The 15,855-nt window shown below is 46.3% G+C and overlaps 1 protein-coding gene across 7 annotated transcripts in view; it reads right to left on the reverse strand.

The window, feature by feature from the left end:
- Nucleotides 1-7,817, reverse strand: part of LOC139807105 (zinc finger MYM-type protein 4-like) — a 37,803-nt gene extending 29,986 nt beyond the window's left edge. For 3 of the 7 annotated variants that reach the window (XM_071767645.1, XM_071767644.1, XM_071767641.1), the window contains exon 1: nt 7,523-7,815. In XM_071767645.1, the coding sequence (XP_071623746.1) occupies nt 7,523-7,564 (42 nt within the window). In that variant the 5' untranslated portion in view covers nt 7,565-7,815. Of the gene's footprint in view, nt 1-7,522 lie in introns of all 7 variants that reach the window. The other 4 variants (XR_011730469.1, XM_071767642.1, XR_011730468.1 and 1 more) reach the window with 3 other exon arrangements.
- Nucleotides 7,818-15,855: the final 8,038 nt, after the last annotated feature.

Here is a 15,855-nt window from a genome sequence, read left to right on the forward strand (position 1 = left end):
CCACCATCTGATGGTGAACAGCATTCACCAGTGGTTCAGGATCTGTCTTTGTTAGTAGCTCAGGAGCCAGCACTGTACACAAAGTAATGCTCTGCCTAACCAGGTTGTAACAAGTACATGAAACAAATACAGAAATGGTGACAAAAGAATCAGGTATTCCTGGAGGGAATGTGTTTGGCCTTTAATTAGCTACTCTTTGCATAAAGACACTACTGCTTTTACAAGGAAAAAAAAAATCTACTATATATCTCACTATTTTTTAATAATTGTAAATTAGACTCTAGGAAACCAGTGTCACAGCCTCACTGCTACCCTGTCTTTGCCTGGAGTGGGTGACAGAAGGACACTGTTTACACTTTAATACAATGTGCTAATTTGAAATAACTAAAAACCTGTTCAATGCTTCAGCAGCATTCCAAGTCACCACAGCATCCACAAATCAAACAATTAATAGATTATTTTTATGCCATATAAAGAGAGGAACTGCCTCTGGCTACAATGTTGGTTTGTATGCAGAATAGATAATTTCTCTAAAAAAAATAAACAAAACAATGTAGCAACTTTACATACACAAGCACATCTTTCTAGTAAGCCTTTTGAAGTTTGGTTTTACTGCATCCATAAACAAACTGTGGAAAGGAAGCAGATGTTAAGAAAACTGCAATTAAACACAGTGAGAGATGATGCTCAGCTTCTTGCCTGTCCAGCTGCCTTGTCCCTACACACACAGCACAACCCCCGCTTCAGAATTCAGTCAGCTGGTAAGGAAGACACGGTTAAAAAATTAAACAAAAGGCATCCCAATTGCCACTGCTACTGCTGCTGCACATGTGGGGAGCACTCAGGAAGCACCCCCTGACCTTTCCCAGCTGAGAGCCCTGGATGGATGCCGGGCAGGCAGCGCCCGTGCTGCGTCTCTGCCCCCCGCCACTCCACGGGGGGAGCAGAATTCAGCAGCGGGGCCTTCCCGGAGCTGCTTCCCAGCGGAACACCCACAGCCCTATGGATCCATACCTTGGGAGCACCTGGGGAGGGAAGAGCAGAAGGTAACAAAGAGCCAGCCTGCTGCAGGTACCTGCCACAGGAACAGAACGGCGGCGGCAGGAAGAGAACCCAGCGGGGTCAGCCAGCCATAGAGCTGGGCGGCCATGCCGGGCCTGCAGAGCCCCCTGTAGCACAGCCAGACCTCCACCCGGGACAGACAGCTGACAGACAGACAGACAGACAGACAGACAGACAGACAGCTGCCCAGCACAGCCGGGCACCCCCAGCCCCCACGGTCACCAGTGGGGGACACGTGTGGGGAGAGCGTGTCGGGGACGGCAATGCGCGTCCTTCATCTGAGCCACGCTCAAGGCTTCACGTGATTATTTTTAACTGGAGTCTAAGGGTAATTAAATGGATACTGCAATGGCTGTTCTTAAAGGCAAGCCTCAGACAACTGCCTCTACAAGAGAAAAGGAAGGCATTTCTCAGTTTCTTGTGGCTTTCCATCCCACTGAAGAAACAGGGATTTACCACGCATCTCATTTATCTCCAGTTTTTAAGTTTCAGTAAAGAAGATTCAGGCACGTGTCCCTGCTGCTTCATTTGTGCATTTTTAGAATCCTGGATGATTCACCAGAAATCACAGGGAGCAGTTCAGCACAAAAGCACATCACCCCTTTCATTTCTGTCCCCATTTTATGACACTCCTGAGTTTTCTGAATATTCACAGACCAGTTCCAAACAAAGCTCCTGTCGGCCTCATGGTTCCCACACACACACACAGGCTGCACACTGATCCCAGCCCCTGTGGGGCCAAACGGATGAGCCTGTCAAACACACAGAAGTTTCAGCCTGCCTCACTTCCCCTGAATGATCAGTAGGTTTCATCTATGCCTATCAAACCCAGAGGGACATCCAAGCCCTTCTCCCATCCACCCACAAACCCCTGGATTTGGGAAGGAAGCAGCTCCACACGGGAAGGCTTCACCTTGCAACCATTTTTGCAAAGACACCAAAGCTTCCCGTGCTGATGATCTGAAACCTGACAGACACGTGGGCTTTGCAAATTAAGAAGCACCCAGACACCAAACACAGCAAGCAAACAAACCAAGACATCCACAACAAAGGCTTTCTTATAAAAACAAGGAACTTCTCCCCTCAAAACCTCACCTCTGGTTATGTGCTGAACTTTCCTATTGCTGGCAAAGACACCACAAACAACTGTTGATGCTGGGATTTTGGTTACACTAAATCTGTAAGTGAGCTGAAATTAGCAAAATTCATATTTCTCACAGGATAAGTCAGAAAAACTAAGCTGGAGCTACACAGTTGTAAAAATCACCACAATCAGAGCAGAGTCCATATCATACCAACTCTGCTATGATACTTAGCAAGCAATTATTCCAACCCAAATATTTTATTTCAGTCACATATTTTATCATCCCACAAGACAGACAGCATTTCCCAGATTACAAACATATACTTCTGGTCAAAGCTTTCAAAAGTTCAGCTATTTAGAGATTATGTTCTGCAAAGCACACAATCCCCTTAACACCACTTAACTCAGAAGCTGAGTAGCTCATTAAGAGAGAGCCATCACCCTGTCTTCTAAGGGAAAGCCAGTCCACCAAACACAACTGAGAAGGTAGCAGCCTGGGGTGGAGGACCAGCACTGCAACCTCAGAAATACCCCTGTACTCAATGTCACCCTCAAGAGGTTAATTAACCACGTTAATAATTGCTTGCTACTAGTTACATTACTAATAAGGAAAAAACCCAACCCTCTGTAAATTATCCTTAAAGTGAAACATGTATAAAACCAGTGTTGGCTGCTTTTCATTACAATTTCTCCCCAAACAAGAAGCCAACAAGATGGCTTTGGAGGCAAATTGGGAGAATTTACAAATGTAGCACCTTCTGCTTGTTGATAAACACAGCAGGGACTACCAGCCCTCCTTCACAGAATGGTTTGTATGTTCATGGGCCCACACTGCTGAATCATCTCATCCATCATTACGTACTGCAAATCCTGTCCCTTCTCCTAAGAGTTTGGTGCCAACAACTGATGAACACTGGGGAGCCTGCACGTACCACCAGGTCTCTGTTTCAGTATTTCTGTCCTTAAAGAGAGGAAAACAACCACCTGAGCTACTTTATTCCTGAAATTACTTTCCTAACTCGGGCTCCTCCACTTCTTTTCCCCACTCCAGCAGAGCTCTATGATTTTTCTTCTCTCCTGCTCTGACAAAAACTGGTATTTCTCTCTTTGAGGTGGAGACAATTCCAGTCCCATTTGTGTTTGCTGACCTGGTTGGATTCTACTTTTGTTATGAAGGGCAGAAAATGTCTAGGACAGAAAATTGGACAGAGGCCTCCTTGGATGCTGGGCATGGAAGGAAAGTGACTGACCCTTGGGATCTCTCAGCTTTAAACTGAGTAAGTCACATAGGGGATGGCACACTGCTGGGCAGGGTTGGGTCACCTGTCCCCTCCCCACAGGTGAGACCCTTTTACACCTTTCCACTTACAGCACGTAAGAAATTCAGGAGTGGCCTTGGTTTCTATAGGAATAAGTACAAGCAAGAGCCTTCCTGCATACCACTCATCCTGTTACCTTAGCAATAACCATAAACACCCAGCACTATCAATTCTAGGAGCAGCCTCTGTCTGATAAAGATGTCTTTAACTTCACAAGGCACAGTCACTTCAAAGAGACTTCACTGAAAGGTGAAGTCACTGGTTCTGCTCTAGTTCAAACCAGGACAACAATATAAACAGTATAACACTAATGGATATGTGAGCTCTTTAATACTTCAAGCTCCTTTTAAAAAAGATGAATCTGAAGCAGAAGCAAAAAGGGTAACCAAAATTAAATAAATTTCCACCAGTCTTACAGAAAGGACAGAACACAGTGTGCAATGTTTGGACCAGTAACAGCTGGGGAAAGCAAAGCTACAGCCTTTGAAATTTTGTATTTCCCTTGAAATTTCTGAACAGCACTTCCAGAGCCAAAGGAAAAGAGTATGGAGATACAGATCACCTGCTCTGGGTCATGAGATGAGCAAGCCTGCTCAACACTTCCATTGGTCTCCCTTTTCCTGGCACAGCTCAAGAGCAGCTCCTGATTGCAGATTTTGATCTCCTTCAAACTCCACTGCCATGAAGCTTTTGCTTCAGCATCCTATGAGCTTCTAGAAACGAAGTAAGAGCTTTTGGGATCAGCAGCATGCAAGGACTGAGTTCATCAAGGCCTCATACCTCCAGCATCCATACAACACTCTGCTGGGTGTTCCCAGTAAGAGTTCATTTTATCCTCAAGTTATTTTCCCAGACTGACTCTTGCTCCCTCTGCTTTGCGTTACACCAGGAAAATAATTGAAAGACCCCAATGTGTATTCTGTCCATCTCCCTTTCCTGCCCCTGCAGAAACACTATTTTGTTTTTGTTAAAGAACATACAGCAGGACACAGGCTAAAAATACAGACACCAAGAACCCAGACAATTTTGCCTGCATGTCCCTGGTGAAATGTTCTCTGCTGGAGAAGCCTTATTTGCAGTTCAGATGATGGCAGGGGACAAGTGTCAGGAGCAGGAGTGAGGCAAGAGAGCACTGGGGCTGTGCCAAGACCACACTTACAAAAGGGGTGATGGGAATCACCTGAACAGAGTCAGCCATGGACAGAAAACCTTGAAGAAAATTCACTAGATAAAACTTGCTGTGGGACTTGTTTAGGGAAAGGCCAGGGTGAACTGGAATGTCTGGAAAGAATGATGGGATGCAAGAGCCACTAAATGAGAGAAAAGTTGAAATAACCTCTTCAAGAACATCAGGAGTGACTTCAAATTTAATTTCCACTATCCTCATCATGCAACAGGCCTTGGAGTGGGCACAAAGACCTTCCCTGTATTTGATACAATGTGAAAAGACTTAATGTAAAAGACTGAGGTCCATTATGTGTATTTATAGAAGGTGAATTCAAAGATTATGGCATCAAAGCATCCTTTGAGAGGTGCAAAAGCCTCTGCAGGGAACTGCTTTCTGTGTCTTTGTCCTGTTCAACAGTAGTTCAGTAACAAAACTTTCTAAATGAGGGGATCTCCTTCAATTTTTAATTAAAGACATGTAAAATTAAAAATCTTTTGCAAACAGCTGGTTTATTGCTGCAGACACCCAGGTGCTCACCTCTTCACACCACAATTAACCATCAGGAGCCCAAGTGTCCAATTTCAGCAGTTAGCACTGTACACCCCACACTGTCCTCCCTAGTTCAGAGTATTGTCTAGACAGAGAATTGTTGTAAATAAATTATTATTCTATTCAAAACACAAACTGTTCAAGACAGTGCTATTAGGTGCAAGTTGAAGTGCCACAAATATTTTCATGAACTAAATAAAAAAACCCCATACAAACAGACACCACTCACCTTCATCTTGATACAATTTAGCAAGTATGAAGTTAAATATGTTGGTATTTTTTCTTTAGAAAATTAATTTGAGGTAGAAATTGACCTTTTCTAAAATAACAATTTTGTCATGGGAACTTTTCAGATACTATTAAAAAATTAGACAAATTCCAATGTCAGTCTTACACTGGCAAAACCTTTGTTAGCTTTTTGCTCATTGAGCCAGAAGATGGCAACTGCTCATCACCCAACAGGGTTTGCAAAATGCCAATTTCAGTGTTTGAGCTTCCAGAATAATATTTGCAAAAGATTTTAATATAGAAAAGAGCAATTCTGAATGCACCAGCACTTGCTAAGTTCCTCTGTGAAGAATTTATTAAATCAGCCTTTATTTTTTTCTGTACAAAGGACAGAATTTTGTAAGAAATGCTCATTATACTTCGACACAGGGTTTGAAAGAGAATAGGAACTTTACCACTAAGGGGAAGAGAAATGGGACGTGCAGGTTTTCCAGGACCTCATTAATTCTGGCTTTAACACAGCAGATACACCAGTGTGCTGAATTTATAGGATGCTAATCTCATTCTTCAGAGGTTCCATTGGTCTTTCAAGTAGTCAGAAGGATCCACTTTTCCTACGTTCTTCAAAAACATCTTGATGCATAAACTGGTTTTATGATGGGGAAAGGACAGGAGGGAATTCAGGTCTTGGACTTGGAAGATCACACACTGATACAACACAGCACTCTGGTGCTACTATTTATTTTAAAACATCACAGGAGTCTTTCTAGCTCAGTTAAGATTAACCTCACTGTCAGACCTTGGAGGCGAAAGGTATTTTCCTCCTACAAGCAAGATTGGCAAGTTTCAATTGCTAGGACTGAAGTTTAATGTAAGATTTCTTAGCTTACTGTCTTACAAGCAGCCACTTCCCTTTAAACTTCTTGCAAACAGCCAAGATCTCCATCCCCCAAAAGCTTACACTTTGTCACTCTGGTGAGCAATTCTGCAAAAATTACTCGAGCTTGTACATAAGTGCAAGTGTCTGAAAGATCTGGGTCTATGACAAATCAGTGATGATGTTCATTTCCATTACTGCAGAGCAGCCAAACAATGTCTGTGCAACTCCTCCAGCTGACCCCGAAGGTCAACAGTTCCGTTTAGCAACAATGAGTTTCACTGCAAACATAAATTTCATCCACTCTGAAATAAATCCAGCAAATTAAACTTCTCTCACATAGAGGGATGGAAAAGTTGAGCTGGTGTTCTTGTCTTTTGCAAGGCTGGAGAATGGGAAAACTTCTTCATCTTTGGGAAAAGGGAACTGGACAGCTCAGTCTTGCTCTGGGCTATGGACCCTTCCATCCAACTTCAAATGTGACTTCACCTCATTCCTACCAGAGAGCTTTTAATCAGCAGCTACACACGGGCAGGGAAGAGGACACGACTCGTCGCAAGATTATTTTGAACACAGAACAAGTTGTCCTCCCTCTGTGACTCCACAGGCTACAAGGTGCAGGCCAAAAAGGACCTTCCATTTATTTAAAGACAAAATATTTCTTCGAGAGCACGGCCAGTGCACTGACAGACCAAGCCTGGGGATCAGCAGGGCTCATGGCCCTCACACAATGCTGCAGCCTCAGTACCTCAGAACTGGATGCATCTGCCATCTTGACAGCTCCCTGTGGCTTGACACGGACAGCCGGGATATATCGTGAGAAGAGCATCAACAACACTGTATTTTAAACAAGGAGAACCGACGGTGGCAATGGATCCCGGCGGGCTCTAAGTTTATTGTTTAAGTGATGCTGAGAGGCTCATGAAGACGCCGCCTGGACGCTCTCCTTGAGGAGAACTCAGGGAAAGCCGAAGACAGCCCGAGGAGCAGCGTGGCTCCAGGCCCGCGGGGACAGCACTGCCCACCGGAGCGACACAGAGCCCGAGGGCCGCCTGTCCCCGGGCTGGGGGGAGGCAGCTCCGGAGCCGCGGGCCCCCCGGGACCGCCCGTCAGGGCCGCGGATACCGGCGGGGCCCCCGCGCCTCAGCTGCCGCATCCCGGCCCCGGCCCCCATCCCGCGCTGCCCCCGCCCCCTGCCCCCTCCCCTTTGACCTCCCCTGGCGCCCCCCACTCACCCTGGCGCGGGGGCCGGGCCCCTCCTCCTTGGCCTCCGCCATGTTGCGCGCCCCCCCCCTCAGCTGTCCCAGCCCGGGGCGAGGGGCCGGGGGGTCACTCCCTCTCAGCCTTCCCCTCCCTTCGGGGGGCGCCGGGGGGAGGGTCCGCGGGGTGCCGGGGCCGGCCCCGCGCCGTGGAGCGGCGGGAGGGGGCAGGGGCCCGGCGGCTCCCTGGGGCCGGGGGGGGTCGGACCCTCCAGGCCGCGGCTCCTCTTAAAGCTGCAACGCCGAGAGCAGCGCGGGGACACAGCGCGCACGCGCTCCGCGCCTGCGCACCGCCGCGCGTTCCCGCCTCCGGACCCTCCGCGCACGCGCAGTGCGGTCACCACCAGCACCACAGCCACCCCCCCACAGGGACCTCGGGGTGCGACCCCCGCAGCGCCTCAGACCAAAGGGGGGGTCGGGGCTGAGGGTCCCATCACGGGCACCCCGCGGGCGGGCTGGGGCTTGGAGGCACAAGGCACGTCCCGGGACCTCCTGAGGCCTTGGCGAGCTTCGACCGATCCCATGGTAGCCAAAGGGCCCGTGACCTCGTGGCGTGGCCACTGGGCCCGGTCTGAGGTGGTGACCGAGGGTGGCACCGCGGGACACCCGCGCCTCACGCTCCGCCAGGCCCTGGCTCTCCGGTGTGTCCGGCTGTGCCACCTCAGGGCCGCCGCGCCCGCCTCAGGGCACAGCACCTCGGGGGCTCCCTGCTCTCCCGCTGTTCCTCAGCGTCCCGCTCGCCCCCTGGGACACCGCGTCTCCAGCGGGTGGTGAGGATGCCCCAGGAGGTGGATCCCATGGCGTGGAGTAGAGCGGGACTGGGGAGATTTCCCTTTGGGAATGCTGCAGGAGTTGACGCGTTGGACTGGCGGTCTCCCAGTTGGAGGTGGTATGTACTGGGTGTGTTGGGTGTATTGGGTGTATTGGGCGTGTTGGATATATTGGGTGTATTTGGTGTGTTGGGTGTACTGGGTGTACTGGATGTATTGGGTATATTGGGTGTATTTATTTACTCAAGGGGACCTTGCAAACAGTACAGACCATAATTTGGTCTGAAGTCATTGTGTTCCAACCCCAAAGCAAGGAGAGGTTTTAACATCTCCTTCAACCCAAGTCTTCACTTTCCCCTCTGGGCTGCTGTGGAGTCCTGGGGTGCTTCTTTCCCACTCTGGATCTGCTGCACAGTAGTTTCAGAGGGGGCATGGAGGCTGCTCAGGACATTTGGTTGGTTCCCTGTATTAGAATCAGCCTGAGACTCTCGGCCAGTCTGGTTTTTGTTTGTTATGCCTCTGCTGTACACCTCATGAATGAACATTATATAATTTTTAAGTTATTTAACACGTGTTGGTACAACTGTGGAACAGCCATGTTTTTAATGTCAGAATGGATGGTTTGTGTTTGACCACGTTTTTCCTCATCTGGTGTTGATCAAAAATTCATATGAGTTGTTTCTACAGACTCTGAGGACTTAATCCTGTGAAGACTTGAATATCTGTTTAACCTGAAACACCTGAGAGGTCGTATTTTGGATGCAAAAAAAGGTTTAACCTTTCAAGGTTAAAACCTAAATATTTAAAGCTTTGTGATATTTCCTGTCATCTTCATGGATTCCAATAATGAACACACTCAAAACCTTAGCAAGGCGTAGGCCTGTTCAGAAAAAAATTTGGAACTCTGTGGGAGATAGAGATTGTTGCCTTTTTTGTTATGAAAAATGTAAAACATCACCAGCAGCCATAAACAGGTGATGAGAATAATGTGTTCCCTTCTTTCTACTTAAATAATCCAATTGCTAATTAAAACCTAAAGAGAAATCTCCACTTCTGAGCTTTATCAGATTTGCAGAATTAAAGGGTGGTTTTAAGCAGCAGCTGCATTTCAGTGGTGAAGGAAGTGTTCCTTATACAAACAGTGTCCTTCAGCTGACCCAAAATGCTGGATACAGAATATTGGGATTCACTTAGGAAATCCCATCAGGTCTCTAGAAATTACTGCCTTCTGATGACAGTGAAATAATTAATGTCATAATTTAATAAAATACAAATAATGCTTTTCATTTGTACATTAATCCTCGTCCTCAAGTATAGAATATTTCTACTTGACTAATAATTTTGTGAAATTTCTTGTAAGAATTTTGGATTTTTTAGTGGCAAAAGATGTATGTAAGCTATGAGCTTGATGTGAAATTTAGTAATTGTTCCAAAAGTACTTTTATTCTAGATAGCTACAGGTGAAAAGAATGACTACTCTAACCTTTTCAATGGGCACAAAATACAGTAACAATAAAAAGATGTCAATATGGCTTAATATTTATAGTGGTATTGGCTTTTGAGTAGCTACAAATTGTACCAGGCTCTGAACACAGGGCAGGTGTGGTGCACAAAAAGCCCCTGTGCATGTGCAGGTCATCTGAGCACTGTAAATGCACCCATTTCAGAATGGGATTTTCGAGGAAGGCAGGAAGTACAGAAAGAGAGAAAAAAAGGGGAAACAGCCCTCTTAGAATGTAAATGTTTATAAATTACCTAAACAATGAGCAACAATGTGGAGAAATTCAAGCCCTCAGGAGGAAGACCTTAAAATACCAGGTTTTAAGGATAGATCTTAAGGATAACAAACTTGTTTGTGTACCTCTGGTTGCTGAGGGATTATACTGCAACTTCTATACATTTTTAGGACTAAATGTATAAAGTGAATGTGTGGAGAGGGAGTTGCTTGTTTGTTTGGCTTAATTGGTATTTTCATGTAATCAAAACTCCAAATATTTAGGCATTCTGAATAACCTCAAATACCTGGACAGTTCCAGTAGCATTACAGGACTTGACAGAAGTGTTCCATCTTCTTGGGGCTACACTATACATTTCCATAGTATTTAATAAAATAAAATTTTTACATGACTTGTTCAGGCATGCTAATGGGAACACACATCTTTATTTCATTGCATGGTTCCCATTAGCGAATTAAGGAGTTGATGGAAATATGTAAACTTTCAACATGCAACTGAAAACACTTTCAGACCACTAAACTAAATATTTTGTTAGAAATGGAACCTGCCCTTGTAAAAGATCCCAGTGCAGCCACGTGCTGGTGAGATCTGGGCCTGGGAAGGCTTTCCTCAGCTGGTACTCTGGACAGGGAGAGTGGACAATTTAAAACTAGCTCAGCCCTGCTGTCCTCTGCACGTGTAGCTCAGCCTCCCCTCTAAATAGGGCAATTGACCTAGTGTGGAATTTTTTTCCAGCTTGTTCAGACCTGAATTACTTCTGACTGTAAATGAACTGTGTATGTACTGATGGGGCTAAAAAAGAGCCTGTGTAGAATGTAGATAATGTAGTGATGGGTAGTGCAGAACCCACCTTAGATAAATGCCTGGATAAGGCAGGGAAAAGATAAGATTGTTCCAGAGTATTGTTCTTGAATGACTTTTTAATTTACCCCTGGGGTGCCCCTATTACAGTCTGCTGCAGGATTCTGCATGAGGCCATTCATCTTTAAAACACTGACATTTAAAAAAGAAGCCAGGAAGCTCCTTTCACATGCAGGCTGCAGTTCAGTGAACTGGATGGATGAACTTTCCACATCCCCAGGGGCACACAGAGCTCAATATGGATCACCTGGAAAACCTGCCAGCCCTGGGATGAAGGCACTCAGGACCCAACTCAGTGCTTAGGGTACTGCTGCTGCTGGGTCTTTGGGGGCAAACACAAGTTAATTACCACAAATGATCATGGTTCTTTTCCAGTCATCTCAGTGAGCACCCAGGCTCTGTAAGATGGGCAGAAAACATGGGTTTTTTTGAAACATGGGAAATATCTGGAGCTCAAGGAGAAGCTCAGATGAACAATGTAGTGTATAAAATATGGGACTGTGCAGGTACTGGATTAGGAGGACCCTGGAGCACAGGTGAGACCAGCCTGGCTGTCCTGGCCTCTGTAGCTGTACCCCACCCTGCACAAACATGCTTTGTGCTCATGACAATGTGTTGGTGCCAGTTTCCTGAGCAAAATCCAGAGATTCTTTCAGGTTGTCCTCAGTTCCTCTGCAAACCCCACTTCTTGCCAGGACAGTGTTTGGTCCTCAGCACCTCTGGCCTGGGTGAGGAGGAGTCTGTGTGCCAAGCTCAGAGGAGGCTCTGCTGGGAGTGAGGTTGGGTCTGGTCCCAGTGGACACCCTGGGTCCAGGCAGGTTTATTTCCTGCTTTCCCTACAGGTCCCTGAAACCCAGAGGCACCTCCTGAGCAGAGCAGTGTGACAGCTCTGGGGAGGATGAGCAGCTGGCAGCCTTTTCTGTCCCAGAGACAGGCAGACCTGCTGCAATCTCTTAGTTTTAGGTGACCCCATCCTGCAGACACTTCCAAGGCAGAGCTAAAATTAGGTGAGCAAACCCAGTGGATATTTCAGTAGGAAAACAATTGCTCGTGGAGTCTTCTGGGGGGGACAGGCAGCAGCAAGGGGAGTTTGTCTCTCAGCTCTGGAGTGGTTCTGGCTTTGTCCCCAGCACCAGGCTCTGTCTGGCTGATCCGGTGGGATTTGCATTTCCCTGGCACTGGTGATGTCAGGAGCCTGCGAGGACAAAGGGGAGCAGGAGGAAACAATAAAGATCAAGGGAAGAGAGAAGCCAAGTTTTAAAAAGCGAGGTCTTCAGCGTGCTTAGTCATAGACAGAGACACCCAGGAGGGCTGGCAGAGGCCTGATTCCATCCTGAAACTCCCCCTCACATCCCAGATCCTCTGGGCTGCGTTTGCTGTTGAGATAACATCCCCTTCCCCCACCACCCACAGATTACTGAAGGAGCAGAAAAAAAAAACCCAAAACCAAACAAAAAAACCAACCAGCAGTTGCCTTGCTCTGCCTGCAGGAGAAATGTCAGGAAGTGTCTGGTGGTGGGTGGGATGAAAGGAGGAAGCTGAACTCTAAAGAGAATATTCTAGCTCTGCTCGTGCAAACAAATGCCCCTCTGTATTTTGCTTGATAAGAACATCCCGGGGCAGGTCCTGCAGGCAGGGTCAGAGTGGAGCAGTCACTCACATCTCTGAGGGGTTTGGTTTGTGCTTGCTGCATTATCCAGAGCACTCTGTGAACTGGAGGCTGGAAGGCTGTAAACAGCTAGGAGGGAATACAAGCATCATCAATAATCAGCAGTGTCTTTCTGTAGTGGGAATGATCCAGTATTATATATGGAATTAATTTCTGTTTGGATGGACTGGTGGGAGTATACAGAATTTGGACCAGGATTTAGGTTCAATGTAATCAGGCTTTTATTCTCATTACAATAATTACAAATCTATTCTGCATCTTCTTTTTAAGAGTAAATACACACGGGCTTTTGTTTCCAAACATTCCAGACATCAGTTTTTGCACACCAAATCTGGCAGTTCTCAGATCCCCAAAGTGATTCTGGTTATAAATACAAAGGAAATTGTTTTAATTCATTGTCACTGTGCAACCCTGTGGAAATGGAAAAATAAGGCAAAGACACAGATAATTATAAGCACACTGGATTTCTGAAATCAGAGTCAACAGTGATGAAGGAACTTAATTTCATCCTCACAAAATATTTCAACAGAAAGTGACCAGCACGTGCAAATGTGGTACCCGGAGTTTTCCATCTGTGTTATAAACAGCTGATGCTACTCTGTGTCACTGACTCTCCATCTTTTTACTCTGTAGCCTTAAAAATTGTCATTAGGCCATCCACAAGCCACAGTTTCTTGCAGTACTTTTGAAGCTTATTTTCTTACTGGGTGATCTGGTGTGAAGAAGTCTGTGTCAGAAGCACAAAGAGCAGGAAGAGAACCAGGTTTGTTGTTTGATTGTAGACCATGAGCCAGAGACATCCTTGAGAGGCTGCAGGTGGAGGTTAGCACAGGGAGCAATCAGAAACCTCATCTTTGTCGCAGGAGGTATTCTGTGGAATTGTTTGGCCATTCCTGGTTTTGGAGTTCTCTTGATTCTTTGTTGTAGGTTATGCAGGAGTGACTACATCACTTTTTCCAAGTGCAGAATAAAACTGTTTATTTGGTACTTCTAGCATTTCCATGTTATCAAACAAAGGTTTTCTAAGTTTCTTGTCGTTATCTTCTGTATATTTTCTGTGAGTTTATGTTTTGGAAATAACAGTTGGTTAAAAAAAAATACACAAAGATGTTGCCAGTCTTTAAATTTTTAAGAAAGTCATGGCAGTCTGATCAAATGCAGCATTATGAGTCTGCTCCCTTTTTCTGCCCCATTTACATTCTTTGCATGGCCAAACATCACTGGTTTTGTTTTTTGTTGATTTTTTTTTTTTTTTTGCAGAGCTGCTGTATCTGTTTTCTGTTGAGCACTTGAATGAAGAACAGGACTGTCTCTAACAACTACCTTCCATCCTTGGCACATATTTATTGCCAGTGACAAAACTTTAAGTTCTCTTCACAGCAGAAATGGAAGCTGTGAGCTGCAGGGCAGCAGGATACGTTTTAGTTATTCATGGCTGGTTTCTCTCCACAGCTCAAGGAACTCTGTGAATTCATGGCTTTGTTGTACAACTCTGCTAAGTGCTGCTGCAAGCCAGTGAGCATCTTTAACTGCAGTTGACTTCATTGGAAGTGAAGGGCTCTTGGAGCCTCTTGGGAGGCAGACTTGGCACGCTCAAGTGTGCCTGCAGCACACACAGAGTGTGAGGCATCATAGAATCATAGAACTGGCTGGGTTGGAAGGGACCTCAGAGCTCATCAAGTCCAACCCTTGCTCCACTCCCCCAGTGGTTCCCAGCCCATGGCACTGAGTGCCACATCCAGGCTCTTTTGAAATATCTCCAGGGATGGAGAATCCACCCCTTCCCTGGGCAGCCCATTCCAATGCCTGATCACCCTCTCTGCAAAGAATCCTTTCCTAATATCCAACCTAAACCTCCCCTGGCAGAGCTGAAGCTCTGCCAGGGGAGGTTTAGGTTGGATATTAGGAAAAAATTCTTTAGTCTGTGCCCTCTTATCCTACTGATATCTGCCTGACCCCCCCCTGGCTCCAACCTCCTTTCAGGGAGTTGGAGAGAGTGATGAGGTCTCCCCTGAGCCTCCTCTTCTCCAGCCTCAACACCCCCAGCTCCCTCAGCCCTTCCTCACAGGACTTGTGCTGGATCCCTTCCCAGCCTCCTTGCTCTTCTCTGGACCTGCTCCAGCACCTCAATCTCCTTCCTGAGCTGAGGGGCCCAGAACTGGACACAGGACTCAAGCTGTGGCCTCCCCAGGGCTGAGCACAGGGACATTGCTCTGCCCACCGGCAGAACACAGCTCCTGCTGAGGGAGGGGAGAGCAGGGAGGGGAAGAGCAGTTGCTCAGTGCTCAAGACAATACATAATTCTTCTTTAGCAGTGGCACACGGTGCTGTGATTCCTCCAATTCTGCTGTTTGTACGTGGGGCACTTAGAGAACCTCACGGGGTAATTATTCGTTATTATTGGGTTGGACACATGCTGCTCTTTCCTCCTGTAATCTGCAGTTAATAGTACAGAGGTAATGCAGATTTATTCTTTTCACTCTTCTGTTTATGTTTATAGGAGGAAGAGGCTCTTTGGGGGAAAATTATCTAAATCAGCCACCTGCTGAGAGCCATCCCCTCCTTACCTGAGGATAACCCTGAGACATCTCTAACTTCAGCCACCTCAGTGCCAATCTGATTCCCTCTTTCAAACATCCCTTTGAGCCCTGCTGCAGGTCTTTTTTCACCCACGGGCCACTTCTTACCATGGCTCAATTCAGTTTTGCAGATCAGTTGTACAGTACACAAAATCTTCAGAAGTCCTAACACTGGTGTTATTTTTTAAGCAGATATTAGTATTTTGAGGCAGAGAAGGGTCTTGAGTTCTCCCTCCTTTTTTTTTTTTGCTTCTCCCAACAGCCCTCATTAAACTGAATGAACATTATGGATGCACAAACCATCCTAATAACCAGATCAATAGGAAGGATGGAGAAGTACTACAGAGATGCCTCAGAGGGTATCACAGTTGTCTGGAGGAGTTCTGGATCTCAGACACAACACTTATTTCCAGTGGGACAAGCCTGGGAGAACACCTCACACTTTCTTCCCTGGTGTTTGTTTTTGTATGAGAACAGCAGCTGCCTTGTGTGAGTACTTTGGAAATAGGTGATTGTTACCAGAGGTCATTTTTAGTTCAAGCCCTTGTAAGGGCATCAATATTTCTTTGTTACTAAGCCAGGATAAATACTCATATTGCAGTTACAAAATGTGTTAGATCCTGTCCTCTACTAGATACATGGAGATTCAAAGCCAGTGGACTTCAGTTACACAGACTTAAGCAGGACTGGGAGC

Source organism: Heliangelus exortis, chromosome 24 (genome assembly GCF_036169615.1).
Source record: "Heliangelus exortis chromosome 24, bHelExo1.hap1, whole genome shotgun sequence".
Classification (NCBI taxonomy): Eukaryota; Metazoa; Chordata; class Aves; order Apodiformes; family Trochilidae; genus Heliangelus; species Heliangelus exortis.